Source organism: Mirounga angustirostris, unplaced genomic scaffold, assembly GCF_029215605.1.
Source record: "Mirounga angustirostris isolate CCGP_5_RB_7025 unplaced genomic scaffold, mMirAng1.0.hap1 SCAF_1, whole genome shotgun sequence".
NCBI classification, from domain to species: Eukaryota; Metazoa; Chordata; class Mammalia; order Carnivora; family Phocidae; genus Mirounga; species Mirounga angustirostris.
The window spans coordinates 195761592-195777962 of NW_026991709.1; the positions used below are offsets into that span (position 1 = coordinate 195761592).

General features: G+C 54.4%; 1 protein-coding gene across 3 annotated transcripts in view; it reads left to right on the top strand.

Moving 5' to 3' along the window:
* POC1A (POC1 centriolar protein A) overlaps positions 1-16371 on the top strand; it is a 69118-nt gene that overhangs the window by 18353 nt on the left and 34394 nt on the right. For all 3 annotated transcript variants that reach the window (XM_064595567.1, XM_064595565.1, XM_064595566.1), the window contains exons 8-9: positions 5409-5477; positions 7573-7671. In XM_064595567.1, coding sequence (XP_064451637.1) covers positions 5409-5477; positions 7573-7671 — 168 coding nt within the window. The remainder of the gene's footprint in view (positions 1-5408; positions 5478-7572; positions 7672-16371) is intronic.

A 16371-nucleotide genomic window follows, 5' to 3' on the forward strand; every position in this document is an offset into this window, starting at 1 on the left:
GAAAAGGAGTCCATGGTAGGGGTCTCTGATGGCTCCGCCCCCTCTGATGGGCACGGGCCATAGTCCTCAGTCCTTCCCCGTCTGGGCTGGGGAGTGCCCGTTTCCCTTCCTTCCATCACCCACGGAGTCTTTCAAGGGTTTATCTAGCTCTTTGTTTTCTTTAGGCTTGTCCTCATCTCCCCCAGAACATCCTCTTGCTTTGGCTTCTCTTTGGCCGCACAGTTCCTGAAATCTGTCCCTGCGGTGACTCTGCCTAAACGCACTTGTCCTGACCGGTTGCTCTGAGTAGGCATGGCCTGCTGGTGCCTTGGTCCACAGGTCTGTTGGCAGTGCCCTTTATTAGTCCCGCCCATCAGGTCATCTTTTCTAGGGCCTGACTCCTACAGGATAGGCCAGGTATCTTGGCAGTGGGCTGGCAGGGGTGCCATTACCCTCTCTGAGCCTCTGGAAGGTCTTGCTCTGGGGATCAGCCACAGTGGTGACAGTTAAGCAGGAGGAAGAGGAGTCCCTGCTTCTTGCTGGATCCAGTAGAGTCTTAGGGGTGTCAGCATACAGGGGCCTCATCCTCTCCCATCCCTCACCTTGCAGCAGGGAAGAGCAAGAGAAGGAAGAGTTTTTGCACCAAGTACAGCTGTTGTGCGAAGCCCTGTGCCCCGAGCGAGGCCCCCATAGCTCTGTGTGGCAAGTGTGGGGGCAGTGTGCTAGAAATACAGATTGATTTTTCTATATTTTCTGAAACATAATCTTGAGCCATGCTCATTTGGTTTAAGTCCCCAGAGCTATTTGGGAGAGGATGGTGGGCGGGACGTGGGTGGGAGTTAAATCTGGTGTTTCTGGCTAGGCAGTTGGCGTTCGTGTTGCTGCGGAGTGACTGAGCTGCACGAGGACCACTGGGCATGGCTCGAGGGCCTAGAACCCCAAACCAGGGCTGCTGTCCGCACCTGGGGCTGTGCTCTGAGGCCTGGTTGTTGTGAAATCACAGCCTCAGGGTATGGGATCCACCAGGGTTACTGGGAGCTTGCCCCATGCCAGAGCCAAGGCTGGGGCTGGGGAAGTGGCATTAAGGGGCACAGGGTTGAAGAGGAGAGATGGCAGTGTGGTAGAGTGGCCCGGAGCACGAGTGCTACCCCTCAGGCGGCTCCAGGTGGAAGGAAGCTCTCCGAACGTTGCTCCCCACCCCCCTTTCTTCCAGCGCTCCGTGGCCCCTGTGTAGTCATTTTATTTTGGAGAATTACGTTTATGCCTGGGAGTCTCAGACCCAATTTGGATGGTTGGGTACCTCCTGGGAGAGGTGAGAGGACATCAAGAGGGAAAACAGCTCATTTACTCCAACTTGAGTAAACCAAGAGGTCAGCCTGGCTTTCTGTCCCCTGCCAGCAGCCTAGGATTGAGGATTGGGAGGGAGCAGGTGTCCTTGGCCAAGGTCAGGAGAGAGCTTCAGCATTCCTGGACCCCAGCTCCTCCCGAAGGCCACTCCTTGTCCACAGGGTCACTACTCAGACATAAGAGTCAGCCCACGGCAGGTGCTGATGAGCGAGTGCAGGAGCCTCCCTGGTGTGGGGGTTTGTGGAAGGAGCAACCTGGACGCCTCAGAGACCAGAGCTCCCACGCCAGGGGCTTCTCAGGCCTCCTTGGTCTCCATATCTTTGTTGGATGGTCACTCGTTTACCTCTGACTCAAGGCATGTGGTGTGACATTCCTATTTGTTTGCTGGCAGCCAGTGAAAAACATTTCAAAAGCCTTGTGAGGTGGTGGTGGATGGGGTACCTGCTGGGTCTTTGCCAGCATAGCTGTTGTGGGCACAGCGGTCAAAGTTTCAGGTGCATGGGGGCCTCAGGGAGTCAGGTGGAAGGGGGTGAGGAGAGCGGAGGGGTCTGGACAGGCGGCAGGGGCTGCGGAGGGAGAGTCACCAGGAGCTATGGAATCTAAACACCATGGGTTCCTTTGTTTTGCCTTTTTTTTTTTTTTTTTTAACTTTCTTGATTGATGCTTGATGCTTTCGTTGCAAGAGTGAAGAAAGCAGATTCTGTGGGTCCCTTGGGTCTGGAGGTTGTCAAAGCAGAGACAGTATGTGATGAAGTGACTGGGTGTGGGTCCAGCCAAGCCGGAGGGCCATGTGTGGCTGGGTCCGGAGGGAGAGTAGGATGGGGTGGGAGGCCAGGCTGCGTCCCGCGCTTGTGACGACCAGGCAGAATCATCTCACCAAAGACCGATGGGCCAGATCTGGAGATGGAGGGAAGGATCTGGTTGAGCCTGTGAGGGCCCCCTGCCAGTGGACGTGGCCTGCAGGCAGTTGGGGACCAGGACGTCAGGCAGGTGGGCACCTCTGGCAGTCAGACCACACTGCTGAAATCTCAGCCAAGAGCTCAGAGTCATGCTCAGAAGTCACTGCAGAGGCCCCTGGGTCTTGCCTGGGTGAAGAAACAACTTGGTGACATCCCTGCCGCGAGCCGGTGAATTGTACATTGAGAGTGACTAATTAACTGAAAAGAGTAAGCCACCTTGAAGGCAGAATGATCTCAAAGAAGGTGGATCCCATCTGATCGTTGTCAGTGATGAAAGGGACCCCCCGAAGCCCTGGTGGTTTGGCAGCTGGAATGCACTTCTAGATAACTGCTGGGCTAAAGAGAATCGCAGTGGAAACTAAACGTCTGGAAGTGACTGCCAGTGAGGATATTGCATGTTGGAAACTTTGGGGATGCATCTAAAGTAGTAAATCAGAGGCAAATGTGTAGCCTTAAATGAGTTTATTTAAAACTGAGAAAGATTGGAAATAATTGAATTAAGAGCTCAATGCTGAAAGTTGCCGAAAGATCCTGAAGGCAAGATGAGACCCTCTGGAGCTTGTGGTGAGGAGCAGTGAGCAGGCTGGTGGAGCTGGAGCACCAGTGAGGGGAGGAAGCGGGGAGTCTGGTGAGGTCATTGGGGGCCGGGGTTGTCTGGGCCCCAGAAGGGGTGGGATGATGGTTGTCAGTGGTGGAGAAGCCTGGTCTGCATCCCGGTCCCTGCTGGCTCTGGTCCACAGTAGAGCTGCTTTCGTGGGCCACAGACACACAGGCAAGAGCTTCTGTGGAAGGGTGCTCTCTCTGGGAACACCAAGGTACCCGGTGCAGGAGCTGAGCCATCCTCTAGGTAAACAGCCACTGCTGGGGAGGACTGCGGGCCCTGCCTCCTTATTGCCTCCCTGCTGCTGGCGCCATCCCCAGAGTGTCTGGGCATTTGGACTCTGGGGAAAGCTCTAGCACCTGCTCTCTGGTCCCAGTCCCCCACCAAGCCATGGGCTGCCGGCCGCCTTCTTCAGGGGCCCTGCCACAGCTTGGCCTCTGGCATCTCGTCCCCAGCTTGGCATCTGGTGGTTGAGTGACAGCAGGAAAGGAGACTGATGAGTATTTGTTTGGTTCCTTGGTTGCTGTGACTTCTTGGAAACTGGCTGTTTCTCCATGAGCTCTGGGCAGGCAAAGAGCCCAGCTCTTTTGACGCTCCATGTCCTGGTTTCCTTCTCTTTTCCCTCTTCCTTCTTTGTTTTTTCTCAAAATGAAAATAGTTTTGTTGTTTTGCTTTTATATTAACATAGCAACGCCATATACTCACTGTTTAAGGATTCAAAGTTTGGGAAATTATAGGATTTCCAAGAATCAAGTAAAAGTCATCTGAAATTTCCTTCCCCCACCACCCCATAAGTCCTGTTCATCTTGTTCACCCTTGGGGGTTGTCCACCTGGAAGAGTACCTGAGGGTTGCTCGACCTGCCCCCTCCCCCACCCCCTCCCGCACTCAGCCCTGCGCTAGCAGCCCGTGATGCCTTGCACCTGGCATTTTGCACTCACTGATTTCATTGACGTTCCCAGTCATACAGATGGATCTCCTTTGTCCTATTGGATGGCCACGTAGGACTCGCGGCTGCCCTGATCCCCGGGCCTTTGGAGCCCCGCCTGTGAGAGAAGGCAGGGAGAGGCACAGGGGGAGCCTTTGTCTCTGACCTTTCAGGCCTTGGTCTCCCCTCTGGGACATGTCACCTGTAGAAGGGGTCAGCATGCAAACCATTCTCCGAAGATTAAGTGGGTTAGTGCAGGTCACTGTTAACTGGCCTTGTACTTAACTTTCTCACCACCCTCATGAGCATCTAGGAGAGGAGGAGCCATGGGTAGATTCGGGAAGTGGAAGAATGTTCCATCCTGTCCAGAACGCTTAGGCCCAGGAGGCAGCTTTCCACCTGTCTGTCCCTTCTGGGCAGGCCGAAGCTCGTCTTGTTCCATGACCACAGATCCCTTTTCTAGCCCATAACTTGTCTGGTTTTTCCTGGCATCGAGTGCAAGGTGCGTCCCAGTGTTCCTCTTGTCCATGCGTCTACTGCTTCTACCAGCCCCATGGCCGGAGGCACCTCATTTGGGCACCTGGGGCTCTTGCTGCTCCCTGCTCTGGTCTGGAGGAACGGAGGTGGCCTCCATGACAGTGGCTGTGCTGTCATCAGTTAGGAGAGAAGCTCTTTTTTCTGGTTTTGCTTGAGGAATGCCAGGTACTGGCAGACTGAATTTGGCTAGGAGGAATTGCTGGTCCACCGTGTTGTGTGAACAGACTCTTGCTCCGTGCATCTTTCTGCGGTGGATGTCACACATGTGGGAAAGAGCCTTCCGTCTTTGCCGGGAGATCACACCTGGCTCCTCGAAGTCGGGATGTGCTCACAGGCCCTCCAAGCATTGCCTGCCCTGGTCTGGCATCATCACCCTTACCGTAGTCGCGCAGACCTTCAGCCCCGGGGAAGCCAGAGCGGGCACTTCTCCCGCCAGGGTCCTAACATAAGGCACGTGACATGCACATTAGGGGGATGCGTCTTGTTGCTCCTCTGCTCAGGCACCTTTGATAATCCCCTCCCCAGCCTCCTTCCTGCCCTGCTTCGGGCCTCTTGTGTCCCCTGGACTCCCTGACGGCACCCTGCTTCTGCTCATTGGCTCCTCCTTGGGGCCTCACGCTTCTCTGGTCGGCTACAGGGTGGTGTAGGGGAGGAGCACGGCCTGGGCCAGGGGGACCAAGTTCTGGAGCCCGTGCTCGGCCTGGGATGAGTCAGTGCACCTCTCTGATCTCCAGCTCGTCCTTGGGAAGCGGGGACGGTGATGTCAACCCAGCAGGGCCACCAGCGTGCGCTGTCCTGCTTATTCTTCTCTGCCCACCCACCGCCCTGTGGCCTGGCCTTTGTGCTGTCAGCAGTGCTCGGGCACAGAGGCCTCAGCAGTGACACCCGTGGCTGAGCTCCTACAGGTGCCTCTGCCAAAGCCTGGGAAGGACTGGGGCTCAATGAAGCCCTCAGCCCCTTGTCCTGCTGTGGCTCTCGTTCATGAGCTGGTTTTCTTCCTGTGCGTTTGGAAGCTAGAGTGACCTTTGGTGTTCGTTCTTTTTTGTTTGTTCTGATAGGGTCCGGCCACCACTGTTGCCTTTTCAAGAACGGGGGAGTATTTTGCTTCTGGAGGTTCTGATGAACAAGTAAGTAAAGAACAGTGTGAGGGGGGCGCCTGGGTGGCTCAGTTGGTTAAGCGACTGCCTTCGGCTCAGGTCATGATCCTGGAGTCCCGGGATCGAGTCCCGCATCGGGCTCCCTGCTTAGCAGGGAGTCTGCTTCTCCCTCTGACCCTCCTCCCTCTCATGCTCTCTGTCTCTCATTCTCTCTCTCTCAAATAAATAAATTAAAAAACAAAACAAAACAAAACAGTGTGAGGAATGTTGGCTGATACTTATCAGAAGAGAACAGGAGCCAAGGCGCCTTGAGGATGGGCCAGGTTTCACCAGCTTCCTCGGTGACTTGCAGTGACCATGAAGGCCAAAACTTGGGGTGAGGTGCGCAGACCCAGGATGCTGCACTTGTGGGCTGTTTGAGGGGCGCCATTTTCAAACTGCTTGGCTGCCCGGAGAAGACCTGTGTGAGGAGGTCCTGTCCCATTTTGTCACCCTTTGTGCCGAGGCTTTCTGCCTGTCAGCCCTGGTGCCTCCTGCCCAGAATGTTCATTCTCTTGATGCTGGGCCTCACAGCTCTGACTGCTCAGCCCAGAAAAGTCCCACTGGCCTCCCAGCGAACTCCAGCCCCAGCCCCATGGACCGATTCGGGTTGAGTTTCTGCCAGGAAAGCAGAAGGTGGTTGGAGGCTTTTTCGGCACGGCCTGGATAAGAGACCGTGGGCGTCTTCCCACCCAGCACTGGTTCCTGTGCTAACCAAACAAGGGAGGAGGAAGGCTCAGGGGACCCCTGAGCTGTCCCCGAGTGTGGAGGCCCGGCTCATTGCTTAAACAAAGGAAAATAGTACAGTAAAGTCACACTATAAATAGTCCTGGTAAAAGAAAGTCACATGGTACAAGAGGCAGCCTGGTAGAAAGTAGGGCTTCCGCCCACTCTGGCCCCTCCTCAGCTCCCTGGCTGCCTTCTTAAAGTCGGCTCTGAGAGCCTTTTTGGAGAGACATGTGAGTCTGTTCCGCTCCCAGGAATATATTCAGCAGTTGGACTAGTGCAGTTACACAGGGCCCTACAAACAAGGGGGTGGGGGACGTGCTAACTCTGTTTGTAAACAGGAATGAAGGCCTTAAGTGCCCATCAGTTGGGGGGCAGTAAACAGTGGGCTGCTCTGGGAGTGGCAAGCAGCCTCCCAAAGAACCAGGCTCGTGGTGCATTGCAAGCAGGAAAGCATCCCGGGCATGTTGCGCTTTCACCTTAACATGGATTTGGGGCTCCTTCTGTGGCCTCCGTTGAGCCCCAGCCACACCCCACAGCTCCTGCCACCCTGTAAGTGACCCTGGCAGAGGGCAGCCACCTGGGGCTGACACCCTCTAGCAGGAGCATTGTTGCTCCCCTGCTCCCCAGGGCCGTTTGCCAACCTTTTGCTGGGGGAGCCTCAAGACGTGAAGATCCTTCAGGTGGACCGGGGAATAATGGGTGTGTTACCCATGGCTCCCTGGGTACCAGTGTCTGTGCCAAGCTGTCTCCTGTGAGGCTGGAAGTAGGATCATCCCCTCTTCACAGATGAGGAACCTGAGGCACAGAGAGGTTGAGTCCCTTGCCTGGAGCCACACAGTAAAGGGTGGACCCAGGAATTTAACCGTAGTGGTCTGGTGTAACTTAAAGCCAGGCTACTACCCTTGGGAGCTTCTGTTTCAGTGGGGAGACAGACGATAAATGAGGAAAAGAGAAAAAGACATTAAATAACTATTGAGTCTGATGCTATGAAAGAAATCAATAGAGGGCTATGATAAGAATTAGCAGGAGACCAGGGAAGGTCTCTCGGAGAAGATGCTGCTGAAGCAGACGCTTTAGCTTGAGGAGCCAGCTCCGCTTATGCTGGGACCCTCCAGGGAGGGACCGGCAAGTGCAAAGACCTGGTGACAACATGCAGTGAGTCCATCCTGACGGCACAACCACGTCTTCTCGAGGCCTGTCTAAAAAGCCGGGGAGGTGGGACAGGTCCCAGAGTTGAGCTGGAGTGTCAGGTGGGGACTGTCTTGCAACTGGCCCAGAACTTTGGGGGTCACCCCTGCCTCCTTTCTTCCATGAAGTAGGGCTGGTGTGATGTCGTTGTGCTCGTTGCTCTTGGCAGGTGATGGTTTGGAAGAGTAACTTTGATGTTGTGGATTATGGAGAAGTCCTGAAAGTGCCCAGGCCCCCAGCCCCGCTGGCCACGTCCTCCGGGAATCTGGTAAGTGGCTCAGTAGGCGTGTCCTGAGCCCTGAAACTCCAGTGGGTCATGGTGAACAGCAAATAATCTTTTGGCACTTGTGGGACTTTGTTTCAAATCTGGAATGCACAAACAAGACGTGAAGACTGCAGGGTGTGAGGCCCTGTGCCTTGGGGGGGGTGTTTCCAAGGCACAGGCTACTGTTGGTTGAGGAAAGGGAGGACCTGTCCCATGCGGAGCCTTGGGCCACACGACCCCGATGGAGAGTTCCTAGAGGGCGTGGGGCCTGAGCCACAGCTGGGACGGATGGGAAAAGTTCAGCCCTGTTGCTCTCACTTCCCCTTTTTTTTTTTTTTACACTATGGAAAGGAAGTTCCTCAGCCACAAACCATTTTTAGTACCTTTGTCGGTAAAAGGGCATTTAGTGTTCCTGAATTCAAATAGTTAATGATATTTTTTGACAAATAGTTTTGGGGAAAAATTTGATAACTGATATGATCTCATTGAATAAAGTCGCGTTCCGCTTTGGCTGAAGTAAGCTTTCAAGCCAAGGATGTGGAGCCCTGAGGGTTTTAAGCCCCAGTGGCTGCCGGCTGTTTAAATCGCTCCCTCCTGGACCCTGGAGGCAGTGTAGCCTCTCCCACCCACGGAAACTGGCCTGAACAACAGGAAGTGGCTTGCCCGAGGCCTCCAGCAAGTCAAGGCTGGCCCAGAATAGAACCAGGAAGCCTCTGAGTCCATCCTGGCCTTTCTTTGGCTCCAGCGGAGGGATCCCCCACCCTAGCCTCACACACACACACACACACACACACACACACACACACACACACGCACACACAGCCCCATTCTGTGTGTTGGGGCTACTTCTAGGAATAGGCCAGGTTGAGATTTAAAGCTTTTCTTCCTAGGGTTGCTCTGGGCCGGGAGGTTTTGTTCTCTCTCCACATTTGCTAATGAGTAGCGATTCTCAGCTTTTGGGTCTGGTGGGGATGACTGGGTTGCATGGCGGTCTGCTTGCTGCTGTTTGGTCTTCTGCCTAGAAAGGCATTTTTCAAAAACTGCAGGACTGGATCCTGTGGGGTGAGTGCCATCTCCTTTCCAGCTCCCCATGTGCTGGGCATTTACAGTGAGCCAAGCCCAGGCTGGGCGGGTAAAGGTACTACTCTCATTCTCAGATGAGACGCCTGGGGCTTAGTCACCCACCTGGATGCCTGGACCTGGGGGCTCACCACACTGGCCCCCCTTACTCAAGCTAGTAACTGTAGGCGGCAGAGGGCTGCCTGGCAGCTCTCCCCCTGTCCCAGGAGAGGGCACTTCCACCTGCCTCTTGGGAATGGTTAGTAATCACCAGCAAAGGGAGAATGCCATATTCCTTTTCTTGTGGTTATTAGGCAGGAGGCTTGGACAAGCTGCCTGTTGTCCCTTCAGTCCTGCTCAGATAAGGGGTATGGAGCAGCCTTGTGTCCCAGAGCTGTGGGGCCTGATAATCTAGCAGGAAGGCCTTCAGGGTGGGGGAAACCAGCAGGACAGGGCAGGGTTTGGCATGGATGGGTGAATAGCTTACTGGTGCTCAGGAAAACCGTGTGTTCCCATACTACCTCCTGGCCCACGACAGAGCTATAGCCACAGTTCCACTGGGCATCGCCACGTGGTGCTCACACAGGGGAAAGGATATGGGCTCTGGGGTCAGAGAACTGGGTCTGAGTCCTGGCTGTGTGGTCCCAGACAAAGCACCCATTCTTCCCACACCTCTGTTTCTACAGTGGGACCTGAGTACTTTCCTAGGCAGGCTCTGAGGAGCCCATGTGGGACGTAGATGAACTCTGCTAACCCGCGCAGTGACTTGACTTATGAGTCCTAAAATTGTGGTTTATGGCTTTTCCCTTATTTGTCACAAGTCCCATTGGGATGCTGAGGAGGTTTATGGCCCCTCATGCAGACACACACCCATGCCAGAGCGTACATCCACACTGTTGTCCAACCATCACCACTGTCGTCCATGGAGTTCTTTCAGCCCTGCATGCCCAGGGAAGCCAGTTGGTCCAGCCTTGGCCAGCGGTTAGGTTTGCCCCTGTGGTGGGAAGGGAAACTGATGAGTATAGTTTCACCTTTCCTGCCCTGGGGCTTCCCTGGCACTGAGTTGGTGACCGATTCCATGGCTGGCCAGAGTGTCTCAGCTGCCTCGGAAGCCCAGGTGCCCTGCAGCCACGTGCCAGGAACGGGTGCATCCGATGAGTTCCCGCCCCTCCAGCGGACCCAGCCTTGGCTGCTACGGGGGCTGTTCTGGGCCTTGCGGGATGTTTAGCGGCATCCCTGGCCTCTCCCCACTAGCTGCCGGTGGCACTCCCCACCCCCCGTTCATTGTGACAACCCAAAATGTCTTCAGGCATTGCCAGATCTCTTCCGGGGCCGGGGGGGGGGGGGGGTGGCAGAATGGCCCCCAGTGGAGAATCACTACACTAACTCCTGCCTCGGGAGTGAGCCCAGAAAGGAAGTGATTGCAGTGGCAGGAGGAGTGTAGGAATGTGGGGGGGTCAGGGCTGCTGTGGCAGGCGGAGCGCGGCCCCGAGTGTGATGACTCGAGCTCCTGCCCCTGCTCAGTTGGGCCAGATTTGGGCTCCCCCCGGCAGCTGGGGCTCAGGTCTCTAGACTGTTTCTAATAGAAGTCTATTGTATAGAAATGTCGTTTTGGCCTGTCAAACTTTGGAATCTTCCAGAGGTGATGGTGAACAACAAAAAAGACCTTTAGCAACTTGGTTTCCTTTACTTACCATTGGATGTGTTCTTGCCCTTCCTGCCTGCTGGCTTTCCTGGCTCTGAGATAGTAACTGGTGAGTGGTTTGGTGGCTGGCCAGGGTGGCTTGGCTCAGCTATGACCTTCTCCCCCTCTAGCTCTGTTTATCCCCTGGGCCTGAGGCCCTAAAGCTGCCCGAGACACACCTGGGCATTTGAGGATCTTACGGAGCCATCAACTCAGGTACCGTGTGTCTCATAGTATATGGCGTTCTAAAGCTGGAGGGCAGGCCTCCACCAGTGGAGCATGGCAAGGGCAGCCCTGTGAGCAAGTGACGGCCCCTCTGCCCTGGAAAGCCCCCTGCCCAGGACCCCTGCTCGGACTGCAGCATTCAGCTCTCACTCTTGGAATGAAGGCCATCCTTGAGCTCACTCTGAACAGAGCTCTGTTCACTGCCAGAGCTATTTTCAACCTCTGGTTGAAATTCACAGCTTATTTTTAGGCACATTTCATGTTGAAAAGCACAAGCCATTTCCCAGCCCTTCAGAATGAGAATAATGGGTTCCATTTTCCCTCTATTCCTGGCTGAGTTGTGGAGGAGAGCATTTAGGGCTGTGGCTGGGGAGCTTTTTCTGCTTGGAAGGCTGCAGAGGAAGGACTCCAGCCTAATAGCTGGGCTGAGGGTGGCCAGGAAGCTCCACGTTCTGCCCTGTGACATGCTGCAAGGCTGGAGGAAGGTCGGGAGGGCTGCTGTGGGCAGATGAGTGCCTCCCAGAGGGGCATGTGTGGGGGCAAGGGGTGGGCCCTGCAAGTCGTCTGCAGCAGGTGCTCGTGCTGCTGTCTTCAAGGGTCTAGTGCTCACCTCTGCCCTGTGCAGCAGTGCAGGCCTCCCTTCGTCCTCTCTGCACTCAGCCACTCAGGTTCTAGCTCCCTCCTGCCGTTAGTGCTTTGGGGCCAGCCTGTGATGCATCAGGGTCACTGTGTCTTGGCTGACCTTGGATTTGGCCCCTGCTCCCCAAGCCCAGCTGCCATAGGGCTGATTTCTGCCTCAACCACAGAAGCATTTTAAAACCACTTTTAATAGCAAAGATGCGTTTGTTCCGATTTACTCTTCTTCTTGCCTTTCCTCCAAACACCTGAGAGCCCATTATGCAATTGCGAAGGAAGGTTGTGCTGGGCGGGGTGGGAGGGGAAGAATGCAGAATTCCAGGTAATTCAGGAAAACTGAAAACTGCTTCCTGAGTTCTCAAGGCTGGCTACCCTCCAGTTCAGACAGTAACCTTGAATTCTGGGGCCCCTCAACCTCAGATGGGGAGACGCCCGGCCCTCCTTCATGAGCTTTCACGAGGTGGTACATGCCAGGCAGGCACTTGGAACCGTGTCTGGCACATGGCAAGTGCTCACCAAGCTTTAGCTATTTTTAAAATGTTCCTCTTCCTTCCTCTGTCAGACTGAGAGCAGGATGAGCCCCCTGCCCGGTTGGGGTGATTGTGTGTTCCCAACTTGCTGAGCTGGGGGACAACATGCAGTAGAGGGGGTGATTCTGACTGAGATAATTTTCAGTGTTGACTCCTCTCTGCAGGTCGTCTTTGTGAGGTCTGGTGAGGGTTTTAGACCCTTGCAGGAACTGGTTCTGCTTCTTGGTGAGAGACCCAAGTCCTCTGTGCTCCCAGATGAAAAGGCAAATCCATGAGGTGAATGGAAACAGGCTTCTCTTCCTCTGCCACCTCCATGACTTCTCAAAGCAAAGTGGCTGGGACCCCCAGAGCCTCAGTGCTAGAACTGTCCCCAGGAGGAGGAGGCGAGGTTAGCCAAGAATACCTGACCTGAAGGCTCAGCCTTCCCTCTTTCTTCTTCCTAGTTCCTCTGGTTCTAAGGGTGAAGCCCCAGCCACCTCCTGCACCCATGCTTCCACTCCTGCTTTCTGTTTTGGGGTGCTACCCAGGTGTGGGCTTGACATAAGGGTTCTTGGGCTCCAATTCCAGTCGTGGCACTGGATCTTACTCCATGCTGAGGATCTGAGGCTCCTGGGTTCTCACCCCAGGCATGTAGTCTGAGGAGTCAGAGTTGAGGCAGGGGTTGGGGTCCATTTCCACTGCCTTATGGATTTCCCTCTGTTTGGGAACATGGAGGACTGGGGTCTCTTGTTGAGAACAGATTTCTGGCTGGCATTTGCTTTCAGTAGTGGGGATAGGTATGGATTCGAGGGGATGCTTGGCAGACAGGGCATTGTGGGTGTTTACAGCAAGAGTGAACCCCAGATTTATGTGTCTTAGAAGGGAGCCTCTCCTTTCTTCAACTGACCCTGATTCTGGCTCTGAATTTCCCAGGACTAGTAAAAGGGGCTCTTGTCAGCAGGTGAGTCGGGATAGGCCCAGGCACTTAGGCATCTTGGAAGAGGGCTGGTTTCATGGGGTCCAGACTCCTGACAGCCTGTAACCACTTGGTTGGCAGTGTTAAGAGCTATACTGTGCCTGTTTGCTGATCCATGATGAAGCTGGAGCCTGGCCTGATGTGGCAAGTGTGTCCTGTAACCTCAGGCAGTTCGTCTTGCTTCTCTGTACTCAGATTTCTTCCCACCCCAGCCTACGGTACATCCTTTGGGCATTTTCCATTTTCCCGGCTCACTGTGTCAAAGACCCTCCTGCAGGCGCAGGGTAGGCTGGTCACAGCGGCCTTTGCTGACTCTGGGTGGCAGCAGCCCCCAGACCAGATGCCTCACTTCACACTCAGGTTGCATTTTCCTCACCTTTACCAGAGTGGAAGTCATGGAAAGTGCTCTGGACTTCTTAGTTTCAGCGGGAAGACAGAGGAGAATAGAAACAAAGAAGATTCAATATTTGTTACCAAGCTACAATTTTTAGAGAAAGTTCCTGGTGGAGTCAGAGCATCCTTGGACAGTGGCCAGGGGGGTGGGGGTAACTTGGCTGTGCCAAGTCTAGGAGCACCAAAGATTCCGATGCTCCCTGCAGAGGGGCACCCTGGGCCTGGGGATCAGCATGGGGGGCTGGGCCCATCCCTCAGGCTCTGACCTGTTGCCTCCACTCTTGGGAAGCAGGCCAGATCCCCTCTCCTTTTCCTTCCAGAGGCAACAACTGAGTTTACTGGGAGGTGGGTCAGGGCTGCTACCAGGAGCATGTTAAATAGTGACTGTGTTTACTGGAAGGGGGAAGTCGCCTTTGGCAGTGCAGCAAGGAGACAGGCCTTTGACCGTTTCACGTGGATTGCAATAAGCCTCTCGCGTGGCTCTCAAACCTCAGTGCACTTCCGAATCACCCTGAGGGCTTGTTAAACACAGCTTGCGCCATCCCCAGAGTGTCTGACTTGGTAAGGATGGTCGATGGTCCAGGGACCCACTCTGAGAGTCACTGGCCTGCTGGAAAACAGTCTAGCCGGTTGTGACCATGGCTTCCTGGGCAGGGACATAGGGGGAAGAAGAGAGTCTCTGACCATCTTGGGAAGTTTCCATGGCTCGTGGGGATTACAGTTTGGGAGAAGCACTTGGAGAACTGGGGTCCCTTTCAGCCCATTTTGGAGAATTGTAGTCCGCCTCTTTCCAAAAGAGGAAAAGTACTATGGCTTTGGTTCTAATCTCAGTCTAGTGGTAAAAGAAATCCCAGCGCTTCCCTGTGGGCTCTTTAAACCTAGAGGCACCCACTGGGCTCAGCTTACGACGGCAAGCAGATGGATGGTTTTATTACCAGCCAGGATTCACTGGGGCGAGGATGGTACCCAGTGCAGCCCTCCGTGGGCCTCTGCTGCCGGTCTTCCCGTCTCGGCTCCCGTTCCCCCCGTTAGTGCCGCTGCACCAGTCCAGTGACCTGCTCTTGAACCACCTGCCTATTGTCCTCAGTGCCCCTGCCTCCTGCCCTCATAAGTGGGTGTCTCCATCAGCCCCCATCCTCCAGAGCCTGCGGGGCCTCTAGGGAAGCTGGCGGGTGAGAGTCTCTGGCCCCTGAGCGTGAGATGACCTGGGGGCTAGTGGCTCAACATCTAAGGCCTCAGGTGAAGGTCTGCTTTTTGGAGCCTTTTGGGGAAGTGCCTCCAGGTAACAAGAACAGGACCAAGTCCCAAAACAGCGGTAACAGCAGTGGCGGTGAGAGGATGGGACTGTAGGAGGGGACAGAGGCTGTACACCCTTCTCGGAGTGGCCCCTTGGAGTGGTAGTTTCCTGCCCCTGGAAAATTCTCATCCATTCCTCCTATCCAGAGGAGAGTGACACGATGCTTAGGAAGGAGAGCCTATTTAATGACTTAAACCAACAGGAGGCATGGTCTCGGAAACCCCAGGCAAGGCATGGTAAGACATTCACAGTGTCAGCAAGATCAAAGAACCTGACTCTGGAATCCACACAGGACCCGGAGGGCCCTTGCTTCTCGCTCTGCGTGCTTGGGGACACATCCGGAGCATAAACCTGGGCATGCACACACAGCTTTCAGAGCTCTGTTATCTCTTTCAAGGGTCTCATAACTGTTTGAGGTTTTCCTTTCCCCCTGGCACCCAAAGTGCGGGTTCAAGGTCAGTGGAGAGTCCACATTGCACATGGGGAAATGAGCAAGACAGTGGGCAGTGGTGGGGTCCTGATATCGTGATGTATCGTGATGTTTTACTACAAGGCACACGTGACCCAGGACCACAGCTGTGACACTGCCTTTTTGCTGACAGTGGTGACAAGCATCTACAGCGCTGTCAGGCCATGCTAATGAGTCTTCTTCCCAGGAGAGCCAACAGAGACCACGTATGGTTGCAAGCCAGAGAGGGTGGCACCTACTGAGGCTGTTGGGATCTGAGTGTCTTCTCTAGTTCCGTGCTATCTTTTCAAACCCAGAAACCTGAAAATGGAGGAAATGAGCCACGATGAGTGGAAAAGAGACCCCATTGCTTAAGTCTGACTATGATTCTTTGGGCTGCCCCCTGTTCCCTAGCAGAACTCGACTCAGCTGTTTTACTTCTTCCCAGATGACCTCTCCTCCATGCAGCCTTCCTTCACCGGGAGGCCCCGCAGCTTGTGAATTCTTCCCGCCCCACCTGCCGGAGCGCTCTCCTTGCTGGAGCAGCTCCTCTTTCCTGTAGTCAGTTATTCGCTGGCCTGTTGTCTCCCCGGAGGGCTGGGGCCTTGGTCTCTATGTGGTGCCCAGCCTATCACCAGAACACAGAATGTTCTGGAAATCCGAGCTCAGTGGACACATGCCTGCAGTCTGTGGGCAGCATGGGTTGAGCCCATGAGGCAAGAGGCAGGCTCTGGCTCTTTTGGTATTTTTGATGGTCCTAGGTTAAATGAAGGAAACCACTTTCTGGCCTGGTTTGTCAGTTTGGGGGCAGGTGCATGGGGTGGAATGGGCAGTGACTGGGCAATGGAGGTGGTAGAATCTGCATGTCTGGACTAGAAGTTTCAGTACTTCTCATTTTCAGTGGAAAAAAGCCCTTTGCAGCTTGAATTCTCCAGATTGGATGGCAGCATTGGCCCATGTGGTGTAAGGGTGTTAGATAGTGCTTGTGTTTGTGTTCTCATCGGTTACCATGGAAAAAATCAGAATAGATGGTTTCCATGGGGATTATCTTAAAATTAGTTTCTTTGGCGGTGTGGACATTGCTGCAGGGTTCACAGAATGCCTGTGGTGCCATTGGGGGATTTCTCTGTGGCAGAGTGCCAAAGACCGGCCTGAACATTGACGGATTCAGACAAACCTGCCTCCTCTGCTTGCAAATGCTAGGACACCAGGCTGGGGACACGTCCTCAGCTTCTTCCTGGGGTCTCACTCGCCTGGCCTCAGCTCCACAGCTCATTCCAGGCACCTGGGAGCTTTTTCTTTTTTACTAAATAAAACAAAAAATCTCTATGTTGTAGAGAATTTCAAGCTAACACAGAAAGTAGAGAGGATAGTGTAACAGACCCCCATGTATCTTTCATCTAGCTTCAGCATTTTGCCAGTCTATTTTGTTCATCTCCCTCCCCCCATTTTTTTTAGAAGAGTTGGAGTATTTTT